The sequence below is a fragment of the Megalobrama amblycephala genome, linkage group LG18 (genome assembly GCF_018812025.1).
Source record: "Megalobrama amblycephala isolate DHTTF-2021 linkage group LG18, ASM1881202v1, whole genome shotgun sequence".
In the NCBI taxonomy this organism is placed as follows: Eukaryota; Metazoa; Chordata; class Actinopteri; order Cypriniformes; family Xenocyprididae; genus Megalobrama; species Megalobrama amblycephala.
In genome coordinates this window covers 3,967,428-3,983,915 of record NC_063061.1, presented here as the reverse complement: position 1 = coordinate 3,983,915, position 16,488 = coordinate 3,967,428, and the positions used below count along the sequence as shown (strand labels likewise).

General features: G+C 36.0%; 1 protein-coding gene across 1 annotated transcript; it reads right to left on the bottom strand.

Annotated features, from left to right (window-relative positions):
• Nucleotides 1-219: 219 nt before the first annotated feature.
• On the bottom strand, nucleotides 220-3,177 carry pou4f3 (POU class 4 homeobox 3). The gene is made up of 2 exons (XM_048167666.1): nucleotides 2,742-3,177; nucleotides 220-2,474 (listed from the first exon to the last, which is right to left on the bottom strand). Exons 1-2 carry the CDS (start codon nucleotides 2,934-2,936, stop codon nucleotides 1,575-1,577), a joined length of 1,095 nt encoding a protein of 364 aa, XP_048023623.1. The 5' UTR covers nucleotides 2,937-3,177; the 3' UTR covers nucleotides 220-1,574.
• Between the last annotated feature and the right edge of the window lie 13,311 nt (nucleotides 3,178-16,488).

The following is a 16,488-nucleotide window of genomic DNA, read 5'->3' as shown; positions in this document are numbered from 1 at the left end:
TTTAATCACAATTGAACTAAAGCTTATTAATAAAACAACACAAGTCTTAAAAATTAATGATATTACAATGATTTTGACGCGAGTTGCTTTCGTTGTAAGTAGTTTATGTAAGATGAAAATTGTGCAATTCAAGTGCGTATATATTTTAACAAAAATAAAATGTTATTGTTGAGATTTACTTTCTCCTATATTGACGTGATATGAACCAGACACGTTGTCCTGTTTTTCTGTGTAATTAAAATAATAAAAAAATAAAACTCCCACAGAGCTTTTGAAAAAAAAAATCAACAATTTATTAAATAACATTCAAAGTCACACATTTTGTAAAGTGAAGTTTAAAGTGAAAGTCATTGCAGTGGCTAAATCAAATAGCAGCATTCTTTACACCATCAGTTTTTGCATATTAGAATCACTTCAACTGATGATCGAAAAAATATAAATATAAAATATATTTCGTGACAGTTTGTGAGAACATGTGATTTCCACCATGTATGCAGTCACATCTGACAAGACATTCAAGCGAATATTACAAACGCTAGTACACAAATTTCAAAGGACATTTCATGTGATACTGTAGTAACATAAGGTAGACCTTGTGCGCAAATTGTATAGTAATATAAATAAGTCTTTAAATACCAAAAACACACGTACACACTTCAAAATATAATTTCACGTGTGATAATACTGAAACAAAGTTTTTTAGTAGCCGTTCAGTTAATCTCCTGGAAAATGTATTCAAAGTTTGATTATTTTAAATTAAAGCTTTTAAGGATTCAACAGTATTGCTTTGTAATGTAGAGCTAAATTAATATGTATTTTGTTTTACTAAAAGAATAAATAATTTACATTACGATGCCCATGTTACACAGTGCATGTTGCTGTAATTAATTCATAACCATAGCAATAGCTTCATAAAATAATTACACATTAAGTGCTGCATGTTTTTCATTAGTGTTACATGAACTCTGTAATGTAAACTGTGACCAAAGATTAATCAATATAATTTCAAGTTTGTTTAAAATTGTAGGTCACAGTGTGCGAATTATTTAATGGCCTTCGTTGGGTTGATTAGGGGTTGAGAAATTTCTGTCACTAACTTTCTTGTTGAGGTTTCTCGACCTCGCACAAACCAAAATGCCCTTTGGCGCCACTACCACAGTTAGCTAACCGAAGACGTTTAGTCTTCAAAAAGACAAAACCGAAATGTTTAGTTTAGCTAGGCTATATGTCAATTCGTCGATGTGTGTCCGATACTGATCTTAACAGAAACTGCTTGAGCAACTAGTGATGCCATGGTTACTTCAGGCACACGCGATTTGAACGACTAAATGTAACTTTTGAGGTTATACTGAAACGTAAAAATACATACTTTTAAGATCCTTTACACAGAGATCTTTTGTTTTCTTTGTGAGGAAGTCAAGCCTTTATTAGGGGTACAGACCCCCTGGAATAATTCGCACACTGGTTACATCAATTGGACGCAATATGAAATGTCTTTATAGGCTTATAATAATTAAAAGAAGATATTTAGATCCCTGTGGTGTTCCTAAAATGTCTCCTTTGCTCTAACAGCACTAGTGCACTGCTGAATATTTCATCCGTTTCTGTTTTTGCCGTTGATTGCAGAACCAAACCCGAACCACGTTCTTCTTTAGATCCAACTTCTCCGCGATTGCAGCGATTTTCTCCGAGGACGGTCGCGGCTGGATGGCGAAATACGCCTCGAGCGATCGCTTCTCCGGAGCCGCGATCGACGTTCGCTTTCGTTTCCTTTCGTTCCCGTTAAAAAGGTCTGGTTTCCCGTTTTTCTCCCGGTAAGCCGCTTCAGCCTCCTCCAGCCAGGCTTGGAGGACGGGTTTGAGGGCGATCATGTTATTGTGGGAAAGGGTTAGGGACTCGAACCTGCAGATGGTGCTTTGGCTCAGCGAGCCGACCCCCGGTATCTTCAGGTTGGCGAGGGCAGAGCCCACATCCGCCTGGGTCACTCCGAGCTTTATCCTCCGCTGCTTGAACCTCTCCGCGAACGCCTCTAGCTCTCTAGGATCGGACTCCACGTCGTTGACGCACGCCATCCCGTTGTGAACCGACAGGGTGTGCGGGTGGCCCATGGCCATGGCTTGGTGTAAGTGACCCATTTGCAGGTGGTGCTGGTGGGCTTGAGTGGTCATCACCGACGGATCCGGCGGCGCACCCATGCCGCTGACCGATAAACTCGAGGAAATGTGGTCGAGCAGATCCCCCTCCAGGGTCTGGTGGCTGAGGTGGTGGTGATGGTGCGAGGGGAGGTTGGATGACGGGTGGGATATGGGCACTGTGGACGAAGAAGAGGTGCAGGGCACGCTGCTCATGGTATGGTAGGTGACGTCCGTCTTGAAAGGGTGACTCTTGCCGTGAGACACAAGGTCAGCCGCCGCCAGAGCTTCAGCGCGGGCCAGCAGACTCTCATCAAAGCCGCTGAATATATTGCCCTGGAGCTGCAGGCAAGAGCGCGCATATGGAAGTCAGTGGGGAATTGTGTCAACTCTGGATTAAAGAACATTCCCAAGCACCCTCCTCAAAGCACAGGTCATAAAAATTAATATGAAAGCAGCAGCTTTGCTTGGATAGACATGTGGGTGAGAGAGAGAGAGTCAAAGGAAGGAAAGGAGAGGCTGGGGAGGGAGGGATGGAAGCGGGAGCAACTCAAAACACTTCAAAGTGACAGAATGGAGACAATACGAGGAGTTTAGCGTGAGACGTACCTGCGGGGCAGGTAGGCACACCCGCCGCATGCCCTCGGAGCTCGGGTGCAGCGCAGGGTGCATGGAGAAGTGCTGCTTGCCGTTCATGGCCATCATCTTCGTTGCGCACCTTGCAGGTGAGTGGACCTGACATGGAGGCGAAGCTGTGCTCTGGCTCGACGCTCCTCGTGTGTGCTGTTTCCATTGGCAGCGCATCCCGGGCTCTCCCCCCCACCTCCAACCTCACACCGCCCTCCCGCCTCCACCTGTTCCTGTATTCAACTTACAAGATGCAGTCGGGAAAGCGCAAGCTTTTTTACCACATGAGAAACGTTAGCCAGTATTTCAATAGTTTTTTTGTTTTTTTTTAAATGATACTACATACCTATTAATAATTATGTGTGTGTGTGTGTGTGTGTGTATAATTTATTGTCGATATTTTTTCCTATTTATTTGACATGAAATAATATATTGTAATTTATTTTAATTTCATGTTAATGTGCATTATTTAAAACGTGAATGTAATTAATAATAAATTATTATTTTATTTTAATTTCGAAAAACAGTAGTTTTTAAAGTGTTCAATAATCATTAACAATGTTAAATGCGTTATATATGTTATTAATAATTATGTTTTTTTCTTCTTTTTTTTCAAATTGTAAAATGGAAAACCAAATGTAGACGGTTTGTTCTTAAACTTCTATAAATTGTATTGTTACACGAAAGCGCTCTTACATAATAAATAATAATTAGGTAATTCTTGGTTTTATATTGTCAATATTATATCCCCTGAGCTAAATAATCTCACACATCAAATGTAATACATAATCAAAGAATATTTTTGTGTATTTTAATAGGCCTACGTAGGAAGTCCAATAATTTATAGCTTACATTATTTCCATTTAAAATGTCATTAGAAATAGGCCTAGGCTGTGTAAAATGTTTAGTGTATTAGTAAATACAAAATTAGTGCCAAGTTAAAAAAAAAAAAAAAAAATCTTTAAAAATTGTATATATTTAAAGAACATCTCCGTGGCAAATATGATCACATTAACTTGGAAGGAAAGTTGAGGCTCGCGGTCGTTGGCACGAACTTTCACCTTGGCTGAACCCGAAACTTCATTGGCTGTGGAGTCTGACAGAGCTGCTCTCACCTGCCCTGTCAAGAGCTTGAGCAATAAAAACACTTTAACATCTCTGTTAAATATGGAGATTCATGAAGCTAGCTGTTGTCCTTTGGTTGATACCAAATGATTTGCAAACTCTATATTAGAAGAAATATATGTGTATATAGCCTATAAAAAAAAAAAAAAATGGACTAGCAAAACAAACAAACAAACAAAAGATTCAATTTTAAAGATTCAATTATAGTAATGAAATCATTTTATACGAGCACCACTGAATTCCCTAGCAAAATCCACCAGCTCGAATTGGATTGGTGAATAAATGAATGGCATTGCAGTTGGCCACTGGAAGTAAACACCTGTTCTTCCTCCTTGGCTGGTTGACGTGGTGACTATGCCGGTGGCTGCAGAAAGAGAAGCCAGGCAGTGCAGTGACACAAATGCACCATCCGATCCCATCCACCTCTCCTGTTCCCCCAGACGCTCAATTATTTATCTGCTATGTGGCGGGCATCCATTACCTCTCTGGCATTTTCTCGTTCATTACGCAGATTAACAGTGCATACTTTTTTGTAAGTCTTGGCAAAATTGTAAACAGTCTTCTTGTGCCAACTGTGTCATGATATTCCCTAATCTTGTTTATGATACCTTTTATGATAAACTCATGTCCCTATCCTTGCAAGATAAAGTTTCAAGTCATGAATATTTTACAAGCATAACCTAAAAATGCCCCATTCATAGACCATCGGTTCATCTTGATTTACATGAACAGTTACTTTTCCGTAGTGTAATCTTGAATTGAGCTCAAAATAAATTGTATGTATCTTTTGTTTAATCTGCCATGTGGCACTTTTTTTATTAGATATTTGTGGTCAAAAGCTTCTTTGAGACTCTAAATATTAAAAACTATATACATTTTAACCCTGTTGCTTTTTGAGATTTGTATTCTGTTGTTTGAGAGGAAGTAATGCCTAAATATTTGTTTTAGTAGGCTATTTGTCAAGAAAATAGACTACCTTTATAAAATATTGTGTAGTATCAATAACCTTGGATAGGCTATTACAAAATGAAAATAGGCCTAATGGATCAATAGGGTCTACCTTTCTGTATCTAATAAAAAAAGGCTATTAAAATTCTGTTAATGTTAACTTATTTACTTAGGGAAAAACTGGAAAAACTAAAATCTTTATTATTTCATTATATATATATAATGAAATAATATATATATATTTGTAATTATAGTTTGTAATATAGTTTGTATATATATAATGAAATAATTACAAACTTGAAACTTCACGCTAACCGAAAGCCCTACTTTTCTTTGTGTACAAATGATGTGACATATATGCTTGAATGATGTAGTCTTATGTATTCAATTTCCCGCGAAAACCGACCTAACAGCTCTAAGATATCAACGTGTATTAAGTTAAAGATATGGGTTGGAAAATGGATATTTCTTTGTAGGCTACTGTCTCATTAATTATTTTTATTTTTTTTACCCAAACATTTTATATAGGCTGCATAAAGCTTTTAACCAACATGAAGGAAGCCATTTTGTTGTAGGCTAATGTGATAAAACAATAAACGAGGTGATTTTATAACAGAGAGGACCATATGTCTGAAGTTTTGTGTGATATTGGGTTAGGGTTAAACAAGAAGAAGTTAACATTGGGTAACATTTTAGACACTTAGACATATTGTCTGTTTTTGCTCTGCCAACAAAAATAACTGCTGAAAAACAGAGGAAGACAGTAATGGTGTTTTGTTTCTGAATGATTCAATGTTTTTGAACAAAGTAAATGATTCATTAACTCATGACTTAGCGTTGCGAACATGAATTAGCGTTTGCGAACGAATCGATTAGTGTATGATTAAAATGTCTCAGAGAAGTCACTTGCCACCACCTACTGACGTAACGATGTAACCTGCAGAAAGCATCGCGCAAACACGAACAAGCAGAATGAACAAACAGTGAAACGTCCCAGAACTCTTGGAAAGCTGCTCAACCAATCAGATCGACCAATGTAGCGCCCACGCCATTCTCACTTTTAACTAGTTGCTCATAAGCTTGCATATTGGCTGTTTATCAGTAGCCTATACTTACAAAGCACATAATAATGCCTTATTCTGCTTGACCATATTCTACATCCCTAAATCCTACCCCATACCTAAACATTAATGCTACAACAACTACTTTACTAACTATTAATAAGCACTAATATGTGTTCCCCATACTAAAGTGTTACCAAATACTAGGCTACTATTCATTGTTAGTTCATGTTAGCTCAAGTCCATGAAATAATAAAAGATAGGCTACAATTTTTGATTTTAATAAAGCATTATTAAATGCTAAAATTAACAGTAACATGCATTTAGTAAATGTTTTAGAAGTATTTTTCATTGTTAGTTCATGTTAAATAATGTAGTTAACTAATGTAGTTAACCTTATTGTAAAGTGTTTCCGTTATTTTTTTACACCATTTCACATCTGACACAGCCTAATTAAATAAACCTTTTTAATAAACATATATAACCAAAATGAAAATAATTACAGGTGCATGTTTTTTTCTCAGGCATCCATATTTGACATTTACCCTATAATATTTGAGTTTTGTTATTATTGGCGAATAAGTACAGTGAAACTTCAAATAAAAGGAAATAAGAAAATAACAGTAAAATGTCTTTTTTGTTTTAACATTATTTATTTGATGATTAAATTAACTAAAAGTAATAAAAAGGGTCTAATTGTTTTTTCATCCTCATTGATCCTTATGTGTTTAGTTGGGTTATTGTTTGTAAACGTAACTTAAAGTGCAAACTAATAAGTAATTGTTTTTAAAAGCAGAAACAAAAGCTTCTGAATTGAAAGGAACATCCAAGTCATGATAATGTGTGGGTACCGCAGACGAACCAAACAAACACATGTTAAATGAACCAAACAGACATGTTAAATGGTGACTATGTGTCACTGGGCCTTGACAGCCAAACCACCTGACTGATGCTTCTGTATCATCAGGTCTCACATTGCATGCATGGAAAGATCAACCTCACCATGACTTCACAAGTCTCTAACTGTGATAGCCGTGCATCTGCCCACATCATCTCAAAGCCTCCCATTGTCATCTAAAAAAAAAAAACAGATTCATTATTTAACGGTTGCGATGGTATTTGCGGGCTTGTCATCAGCCGGCAACAACATGGCAGTGATTTCAAGTGACATGTTTTATTGATTTGGTTTTGGTGAGATGTGACAGGAGTTTGCTCTTCTGCAGGCATTATAGCTCTGATCTGTGGAATGACCTCGCCGTTGTCGACGGTATGTTTGCTCCATCCATTTCCATTCGTATCCAGGCTCCAAACGAGCTCTGAGTGCTTGTCGCTCCAGCAGCAAGGGATGAGAGAATGACGAGCGGGTAAAGCTGGTGGTTGACGTGCCGTCCCAGGGGGCAATCAACACTGCTTGCATTAAATCAAATAGACTCTGAGTGTTTTTCACTTGGCTTCCCAAAGTAAGGAATGGCTGTGCATTATTCACGAGCATTTGAATATGTCAAAGCCACTGAAGCCTAATTAACTTTTACACTGTGTTGAAAGTTTGGGTAAGATGGGTGGGGATATGTTGCACAAATACAAGGCCTCACCACAAAACTCAAGGTTATGAGCGGCAGCTGAATAAAAACATTTCAAATACAAGTTTGGATTTTTAAAGGTGCCATAGAATGGACATTTTACAAGTACAAATAATTTCACACAGCAAATATAATTCTCAAACTGGGGTGCGTTTCCCAAAAACATCGTTAGCCAACTCACATCGCAAGTTTCGTCGTTACTTACATAGTTCAACGATTTGGTGTTTCCCGAAACCATAGTTCAAACGAACGTTCACAAACTGCATCGCAAACTTGTGTGGTTTGAACGACAGCTCTCGAGCTGTGGTTAGAAGCATAGTTTCCTGTTTTCATGACATGTGGACTTAATACATCCTTATCTTGAGCAAAATAAGCAAGCTGACATTAAGTACAAGGTATATCTTTTATTTTGAATACATACAAGTCATTTATATGTTTTAGTTTGTCAAGAGATATAAGTACCGTTTTTGGAGAGTGCGCATGTGCGTACGTGCTCTAGTATGTAAGAATGAGCCTATGATTGAATATGGAAATAAAACAAAATAACTGAGGAAAATGAGAACTAGTCCTCTAATGCCATGTCCATAATTTACAGCAGAAATTCTAGCATTAATTTGATCTCAAACGGATTCATTTAAAGAAGTTATTACTCCACCACCTGCGTGACGTCATTCACCAACGTGGTTGAACGACAAGTTTGCAACTACGGTTTCGGGAAACAGTCGTGACTAGCTAGTTGATTTGTTCAACGATGCATTGTACTCTGGTAGTTCAGCAGCGAGTTACATCGTTGTTTGGGAAACGCACCCCTGTTCATGGTGCAGCATATCAGATCACGTAAGTATGGCATGTATTTTGTGGATGTTTGCTAGCATTAAATTCTGAATGAGTTTGATAGTGCTGCATGGCTAACGAGGATAAAGCTACACACTGTTGGAGAGACTCAATAAAAATGAAGATGCGTTTATGAATTATACAGACTGCAAGCATTTAAAAATGAAAATAAGGACATGGCTCTGGTCTCCGTGAATACAGTAAGAAACAATGGTAAATTTAACCACATTCAACAGTACATTAGCAAAATGCTAATAAAACATTTAGAAAGACAATTTACAAATATCACTAAATATATCATGATATCATGGATCATGAACAGTTATTATCGATCCATCTGCCATTTTCACCATTGCTTGTTTGCATTTCTTGCTTGCTTGTTTCACAATACCTGCAGAACTTCTGATTATTCAGCCTTGAACATGGGATGGCATATGCAAATTTTGGGGGCATAAACAATAATGATCCACATCATGTCCATATTCCAGGGTGACAATGTCAAGATTCATCAGGCTCAAATTGTGTTGGGAGTGAGCATTAAGAATAATTTTCACATGTGAATTGGCACCTCTGAGTCCAGAGCTTAAATTCATTGAAAGTCTTTGGGATGTGCTGGAGCAGACTTTAAAGAGTGCTCACCTCTTGCATTGTCAATACAAGATCTTGACCAAAAATTGCTAACCACTTGATGAATAATGTTGTGATGTTATTTTGATGAAGAGGTGGATCAATTTTTGGTCAAGACATTGTATTGACCATGCAAGAGTCAAGCAATGTCCCTACTATTAGATTGTTAGTGGTAGTTAATGGTTATGGTTATGATTGTTGTTATTTTACATTAACCCTCGCGCTGCTGTGTTCGATTTCTGTGTACACTCGTTATGGAGCGGGTCAAATTGACCTTATTTGGATTCAATACAATTCCCCAAAAATCACACTATGAAAAAAGGCATATAAGCAGGTACAAATAATTAACTTTTTATATCAATACTTTTCACACATCACAAAGAATACAATTTCTGAATTTCTGATTTATAAAAGAGCCATTCCACCGAATGGGTGCCATTTCTGTCCCCAGGATATTGTATGTATAAATATGCATGAAAATGAACACTAAAATACATTTTATTATTAAGCAAAATGTGCTGAACATTACTCTGACTGCAAATTTAAAATATATAATTTAAAACATTATTAAAATCTACTCCGAACACTAAAAAATAGCATTTGTTGCATGTCCTCGCTATCTAAACTTAAACTTTATCATGAAATATAATCATTAAAATCTTTCAGAAGAAATTTCGCACATTAACCCTTCTAAAAAACATCCCACAAGACATATTTTCAACAGGAAGTTGCATCATCTGGATCATATCGAGGTCATGAGAAGACCAAAGTCCTGTCATTTAAACTTCTGTATATCTGATGAAATAGTAATTATGAACCTAGAAGGTCAATATCAACGTACTGTCCTGTTACCTAAATTATTTCTTTGATGTTATTTGTTTATTTTAAAAAATATTAACTTTAGGTAAGTCACTAGAATTTGTTCAGTGTCCTCATGCTATTAGCATGTACTCCATGTGGTCATATGTCATGTATTTGATCATTTTTGCTTAAAAACTCAATCCTGTTTACTTTCATTCCTGTTACTCATATGAAAAGTAACATAAATGAGTACAATCCTCTGTTTTGTTGATTTAATAGTGTGAGTATTAGTTGATATAATATTATTCACCTGCATCATGAGTTTTACAGTTTAAATGACTTAAATTGTAGATTTTTAGGATTAGTTTTACAGTGTGAATACTTACAGGGAGCCAGTCCACCACGATGTGACTTCATCTTTTTGTCTTTGTCTTTCTTATCTTTTGTAGAAGATGGAGAGAAACCATACTTTGCAGTTGCCAGAAACACCCATTCATGGCATGCTGCAAGAGAAGGAGTGAAACACAGCCACAACCCTCTCTTTTTCCCCCCTTTTTGTCTTTCCTTCCTCTCTCCTCTCCTCTCTCTCCTTCTTTCTCTTTCCACCTCCTTCACTGTGAAGTACTACTATCACATAGAACATCCCTTCAACACAGAAATCTCACTCACACACATGCACACATGTACACTCTCTTTCTTACACACATGCACACACATAAGGACACTCATTCCTGTTACCCCGTGTTCATTCCTGTTACCCAGTGTTCATTCCTATTACCCCGTGTTCATTCCTGTTACCCCGTGTTCATTCCTGTTACCCCATGTTCATTCCTGTTACCCCGTGTTCATTCCTGTTACCCCGTGTTCATTCCTGTCACCCAGTGTTCATTCCTGCTACAAAGTGTTCATTCCTGTTACTAAATTGTTTTATTTTTCTAAACAAATAAACTACTGTTTTTATCAGTTTTGCTTGGTCCATCATTTATACAATTGTTAAATAAATTAAATTATTTAAAAACTTTTAAATGAAAAAAAAAATGTTTTGCATTTTTTATTAATATATGGCTTAATATATGCCTTGCCTTAATATAAAGTGATTTTTTAGTCACAAATATCAATTATTTGAACAAATAACCAACCATTTATTTAAAACAATCACTTTCTTAAGCTGAATACTAAGAAGTTAATTGACATGCTTTTAAACATGCTTTTTAAATGGCACATGAGTTTTGGTAACAGGACTGAGAAAACATGCATTCATCTCCCGCTTAGAAACCTTGTAAAAATTAAATAAAGTTGCCTGAGATTGACCAATACACATTTTGAGTAATAGATTCAGTGTTGCTCATTCACGCATCAGCTGCTCGTTCTCATCAGCTCTCTCAGCACACAGCATTTCCATGCTGTGTGTTTGAGTTAAAGGTGCCGAAGAACATGTTTTTAAAAGATGTAATATAAGTCTAAGGTGTCCCCTGAATGTGTCTGTGAAGTTTCAGCTCAAAATACCCCATCGTTTTTTTTTAATTAATTTTTTGAGCTGCCTATTTTGGGGTATCATTATAAATGCTCCGATTCAGGGTGTGCGGCCCCTTTAATTCTCGTGCTCCATGCCCCAAGAGCTCGTGCTTGCCTTAAACAACATAAAAAAAGTTTACACAGCTAATATAACCCTCAAAATGGATCTTTACAAAGTGTTCATCATGCAACATGTCTAATCGCGTAAGTATAGTATTTATTTGGATGTTTACATTTGATTCTGAACAAGTTTGATAGCGCTCCATGGCTAAGGCTAACATTAAACACTGTTGGAGAGATTTATAAAGAATGAAGCTGTGTTTATGAATTATACAGACTGCAAGTGTTTAAAAAAATGAAAATAACGACAGTCTTGTCTCCGTGAATACATTAAGAAACGATGGTAACTTTAACCACATTTAACAGTACATTAGCAACCTGCTTACGAAACATTTAGAAAGACAATTTACAAACACCACTAAAAATATCATGATATCAATGATCATATCAGTTATTATTGCTCCATCTGCCATTTTTCGCTATTGTTTTTGCTTGCTTACCTAGTCTGATGATTCAGCTGTGCACATCCAGACATTAATACTGACTGCCCTTGTGTAATGCTTTGAACATGGACTGGCATATGCAAATATTGGTGGCGTACACCCCGACTGTTACGTAACAGTCAGTGTTATGTTGAGATTCGCCTGTTCTTCTGAGGTCTTTTAAACAAATGAGATTTATATAAGAAGGAGGAAACAATGGAGTTTGAGACTCACTGTATGTCATTTCCATGTACTGAACTCTTGTTATTCAACTATGCTGAGGTAAATTCAATTTTTGAATCTAGGGCACCTTTAATGGAGTAACTATATACTCCGGGATATTTGTTTATTTCAGGTTAGAGGGACAGTCAGGCATGTCCAAGTGAGTAACTTTAAAAAATTGTTGATGACTTGAGAGACGCGAAGTGTTTGAGGGCCATTCCACCGAATCGGTGCCATTTCTGTCCCCAGGACATTTTATGTATAAATATGCATGAAAATGAACTCTAAAATATATTTTATTCTTAAGCAAAGTGTCTTAAACATTAATCTAACTGCAAATTTAAAATATATAATTTAAAACATTATTAAAAACTACTGAGAATACTAAAAAAATAGCATGTGTTACATGTCCCCGCTAACTAAATCTAAACTTTATCATGAAATATAATCATTAAAATCTTGCAGAAATCTTATTATTTTTGCATTGTTGTGTTACTCCATATACCATCTATGCTAAACAAAAATAAATGTCATAATAAATCCATAATATGTTATATAAAATACACATTTTAGTCGTGTCCCCAGGTTTTCACTCAGTCCTGTTACCCTCACACATTTCCCCCTCTAAAAAACTTGGAACATTCCACAAGACACATTTTCAACAGGAAGTTGCATCATCCGGATCTTATGCAGGCCGTGAGAAGACCAAAAGTAAGTTCTCTCATTTTAATTTCTGTATATTTGATGAAATTGCAACTATGACTGAGAAGGTCAATCTCAACGTACTGTACTGTTACCTAAATTATTTCTTAGATGTTATTTGTTTATTTTAAAAATATTAACTTTAGGTAAGTCACTAGTATTTGCTTAGTGTCCTCATTATATTAGCATGTATGCCATGTGTCCATATGTCATGTATTTTATCATTTTTGCTTAAAAACTCAATCCTGTTACTTTCAGTCCTGTTACTCATATGAAAAATAACAGGACTGAGTTAAGAGTAACAGGAGTGAGTAGAGTCCTCTGTTTTGTTATTTAATAATGTGAATATTAGCTGATATAATACTATTCACCTGTATCATGAGTTTTACAGCTGAAATTATTTAAATTGTAGATTTTTAGGATTAGTTTTACAATATGAATGCCATACATTGCAGGGAGCCAGTCCACCACGACGTGACTTCATCTTTTTGTCTTTCTCTTTCTTATCTTTTGTAGAAGATGGAGAGAACCTATACTTTGCAGGTGCAAGAAACACACACCCATGGCATGCTGCAAGGGAAGGAGTGAAACACACCAGCAACCCTATCTTTTCCCCCCTTTTTTTGTCTTTCCTTCCCCCTCTCTCCCCCCTCTCTTTTCCTTGCTCTCCTTCTTTCTCTTTCCACCTCCTTCACTGTAATGTACTACTAGCACATAGAACATCCCTTCAACACAGAAATCTCACTCACACACATGCACACACAGCCATGAACACACTCTTTTTCTCACACACATACACACACATATGGACACTCAGTCCTGTTACCCAGCGTTCATTCCTGTTACAAAGTGCTCAGTCCTGTTACTAAATGTATTTATTTTTCTAGAAAAATAAAGTGAAACCACTGTTTTTATCAGTTTTGTCTGATCCATCATTTACACAATTGTTAAATAAATTAAATTATTTAAAAACATATAAACTTGAGGCTTTTGTCTTCTTTTAAATGAGGAAATTGTTTTGCGTTTTTTATTAAAATACACCTTGCCTTAATATAAAGTGATTTTTTTTGTCACAAATATCAGTTATTTGAACACATAATCAACCATTTCTTCAAAATAAACACTTTCTTGAGGTGAATACAAAGGAATTAACTCACATGCTTTTAAACATGATTTTTAAATGGCACGTGAGTTTTGGTAACAGGACTGAGAAAACATGCATCCATCTTCTGCGTTGAAACCTTGTAAAAAATTAAATAAAGTTGCCTGAGATTGACCAATACACATTTTGAAAAGTTAAAAATGTCTAGTATTAGATTCAGTGTTGAAAAAAGAAGAAAAATAATGTTTAATTTTGAAGAGTTACAACAAGCAAATGGCACCCATTCGGTGGAATGGCCCTTGAAACGATTCAGTCCGATTCGGTTAACTGGTTCGGCCGGTTCATTAAAAAGAACCGATTCAATAGAACGATTAGTTTACGAAACGGTGTTACAATATTCTTGAAATATTCTGTTCCACTGGGTGGCGCTTACGTGAATATCCCATAGACTGTAAAAAAAAAAAAGGAATATCCATGATATCCTCGTATTGTGAGCGTGTCCTTGAGGCAACACGCACACGCTCCTCAAATCACAACTGTTTAATGGATATAATAAATCGTCTGATCTATTTTGTCTGATTGAGAACAGGCATTCAGCTAAACAGTTAACACAAGGATACAGAGCAAGCATGAGCGAATAACCTTGTTTTACACTGATGTGTTTTCTGTTTAGCTTTTTTTATTATTATTTGTGAATGTTTTTGAAAAGTTTAAGTAGTCTGCTTTCTTCGTTGTCATTCTGCGACTACAGTACTGCATTGGGCTGACAACTTGAAATAAACCTCTACAAATGTATCGGTGGCCTAATAAAAAGTATATAAGCTATAGCCTGGTGTGAATAATCTGTTTCACCCTTAATTTCTTGATTATTTTGATATATTCAGTGTTTTTCAGCCTCCAACACCAGACTACAAATATTTCCTGTTTTCTCATATTTCACTGGATATCATGACGAATAATCATTAAAGTCTAAACAAGTAAATGCACAATAAACAAGTAAATGCACTTATTTTTCCCATATTTTTGTTGCAAAGCAACATCAAATTTTGATATACCCCTTTGGTTGGAATAGTCTCCAAGTATACTATAATACATCTATAAAGCAAGGAATAGTCCACACAAAATCATTTACTGACCTGTTCCAAACCTGTATGAATTTTTATTCATTCATTCATTTATGTATTTATTTATTGTGAAAACAAAAGAGTTGGGAACCAGTCAATATTGGTGCACATTGAGTTTTTCACTTTCAACTGCTTTTTTCCCAGCAAATTTCGTAACGTGTAAATATTTGTATAAACAAAAAAAAACAAAAAAAATTCAACAACTGAGTCATAAACTGAACAAATTTCACAGATGTTTGATGAACAAAGTATCTGAACATCTGGTGTGGCACCAGCTGTTTTACGCAGCATCCCATGCTCATGGACAGCACCAGATTTGCCACCTCTGCTGTGAGATGTGAGTGAATACAATGTCGTAACTTTAGAGACGGTCCCTAAATTTGCGAATATCAAACGTTCAGCGTCCAAACGACTTCATACCAGTATCTGCTTTCTTGGAGCCTATAGTATAGCCTGCATCACAAATGAGGTGTGAGTTTGGTCTTTTATATCACTGTAGTGTTAAGAGTTTTATATGTCCTGACGGCAGGGGAATCCTATGACGGATGAGGGAAACCCTAGTATTACAACACAGCGCAGCGATATAAAGTTAAGGAAACTAAACAACAGAGAGAAATATATGTCTACCACAGATTTAACTTTTGATCTGTACACCAGCTTCAGAGAATAACGTTATAATCTCGTTCACTGGAGAGAAAGCTGCTTACATGTAGACTGCACAGGTAACCATAAAGACACTTAATTAAACATAAATGCAGCTTTTGTGTTTTTATCAGCTTTTCTGCATTTATACTGGCCCTGATAATCATCACACATTCACTTATGCTTGCTCCATTTCTGTAAATCCGTTTTTATGAATGAATGAATGATGACTTACTAGCCGTTGCTCTGGTCTTAAACAGCCGCTAGCGGCACCTGCTGGTGAAGAAGACTAACAGCAGATAGAGATCATGCATCGGCACTCTACTGCTTTTCCTGCAGTTCCCGGATGTGAAATGTTGAATTTTCTGCCGAATTTGAACCACTGAATTTGTGGAAGCGAATTTTTTAAAGCGAAATAAAATGGACTGAAAATTGCTAGTCGAATTTCATAGGTTGTATTTTTAAACAGCATGAATATTTTGGAAGTGAAATCTGAAAGGTGAAAATAAATTATTGAATTTTTAATAATGAAAATGTGTGTGAAATATTTTTAATTGAAATATTCACAGCTTAAATATACAGCCATGTTGAATTTCAGCCCATAAAAATGCAAGCCTTAAAAATACAATGCATCAAAATGCAAGCACAGCTAATGTAATGCATATTTTTCTTCAGTTAGTGCAATTCAACAAGCTTTTTATTTCAGAAACATTTGGCATTAAATTACTTCCATACTACACTATCAAGTCATCCCCTGAATATTCTAAATTCTAATCATTCTAAATAACCAGCTAATAGCCTATTCATGAATTTATTAAGAATATGAACAAACTTTATTTTAGGCTATACTCTATTTGTCTAGATTGGCGATATGTGGGTAAAATATATATTTTAAAATATTTTT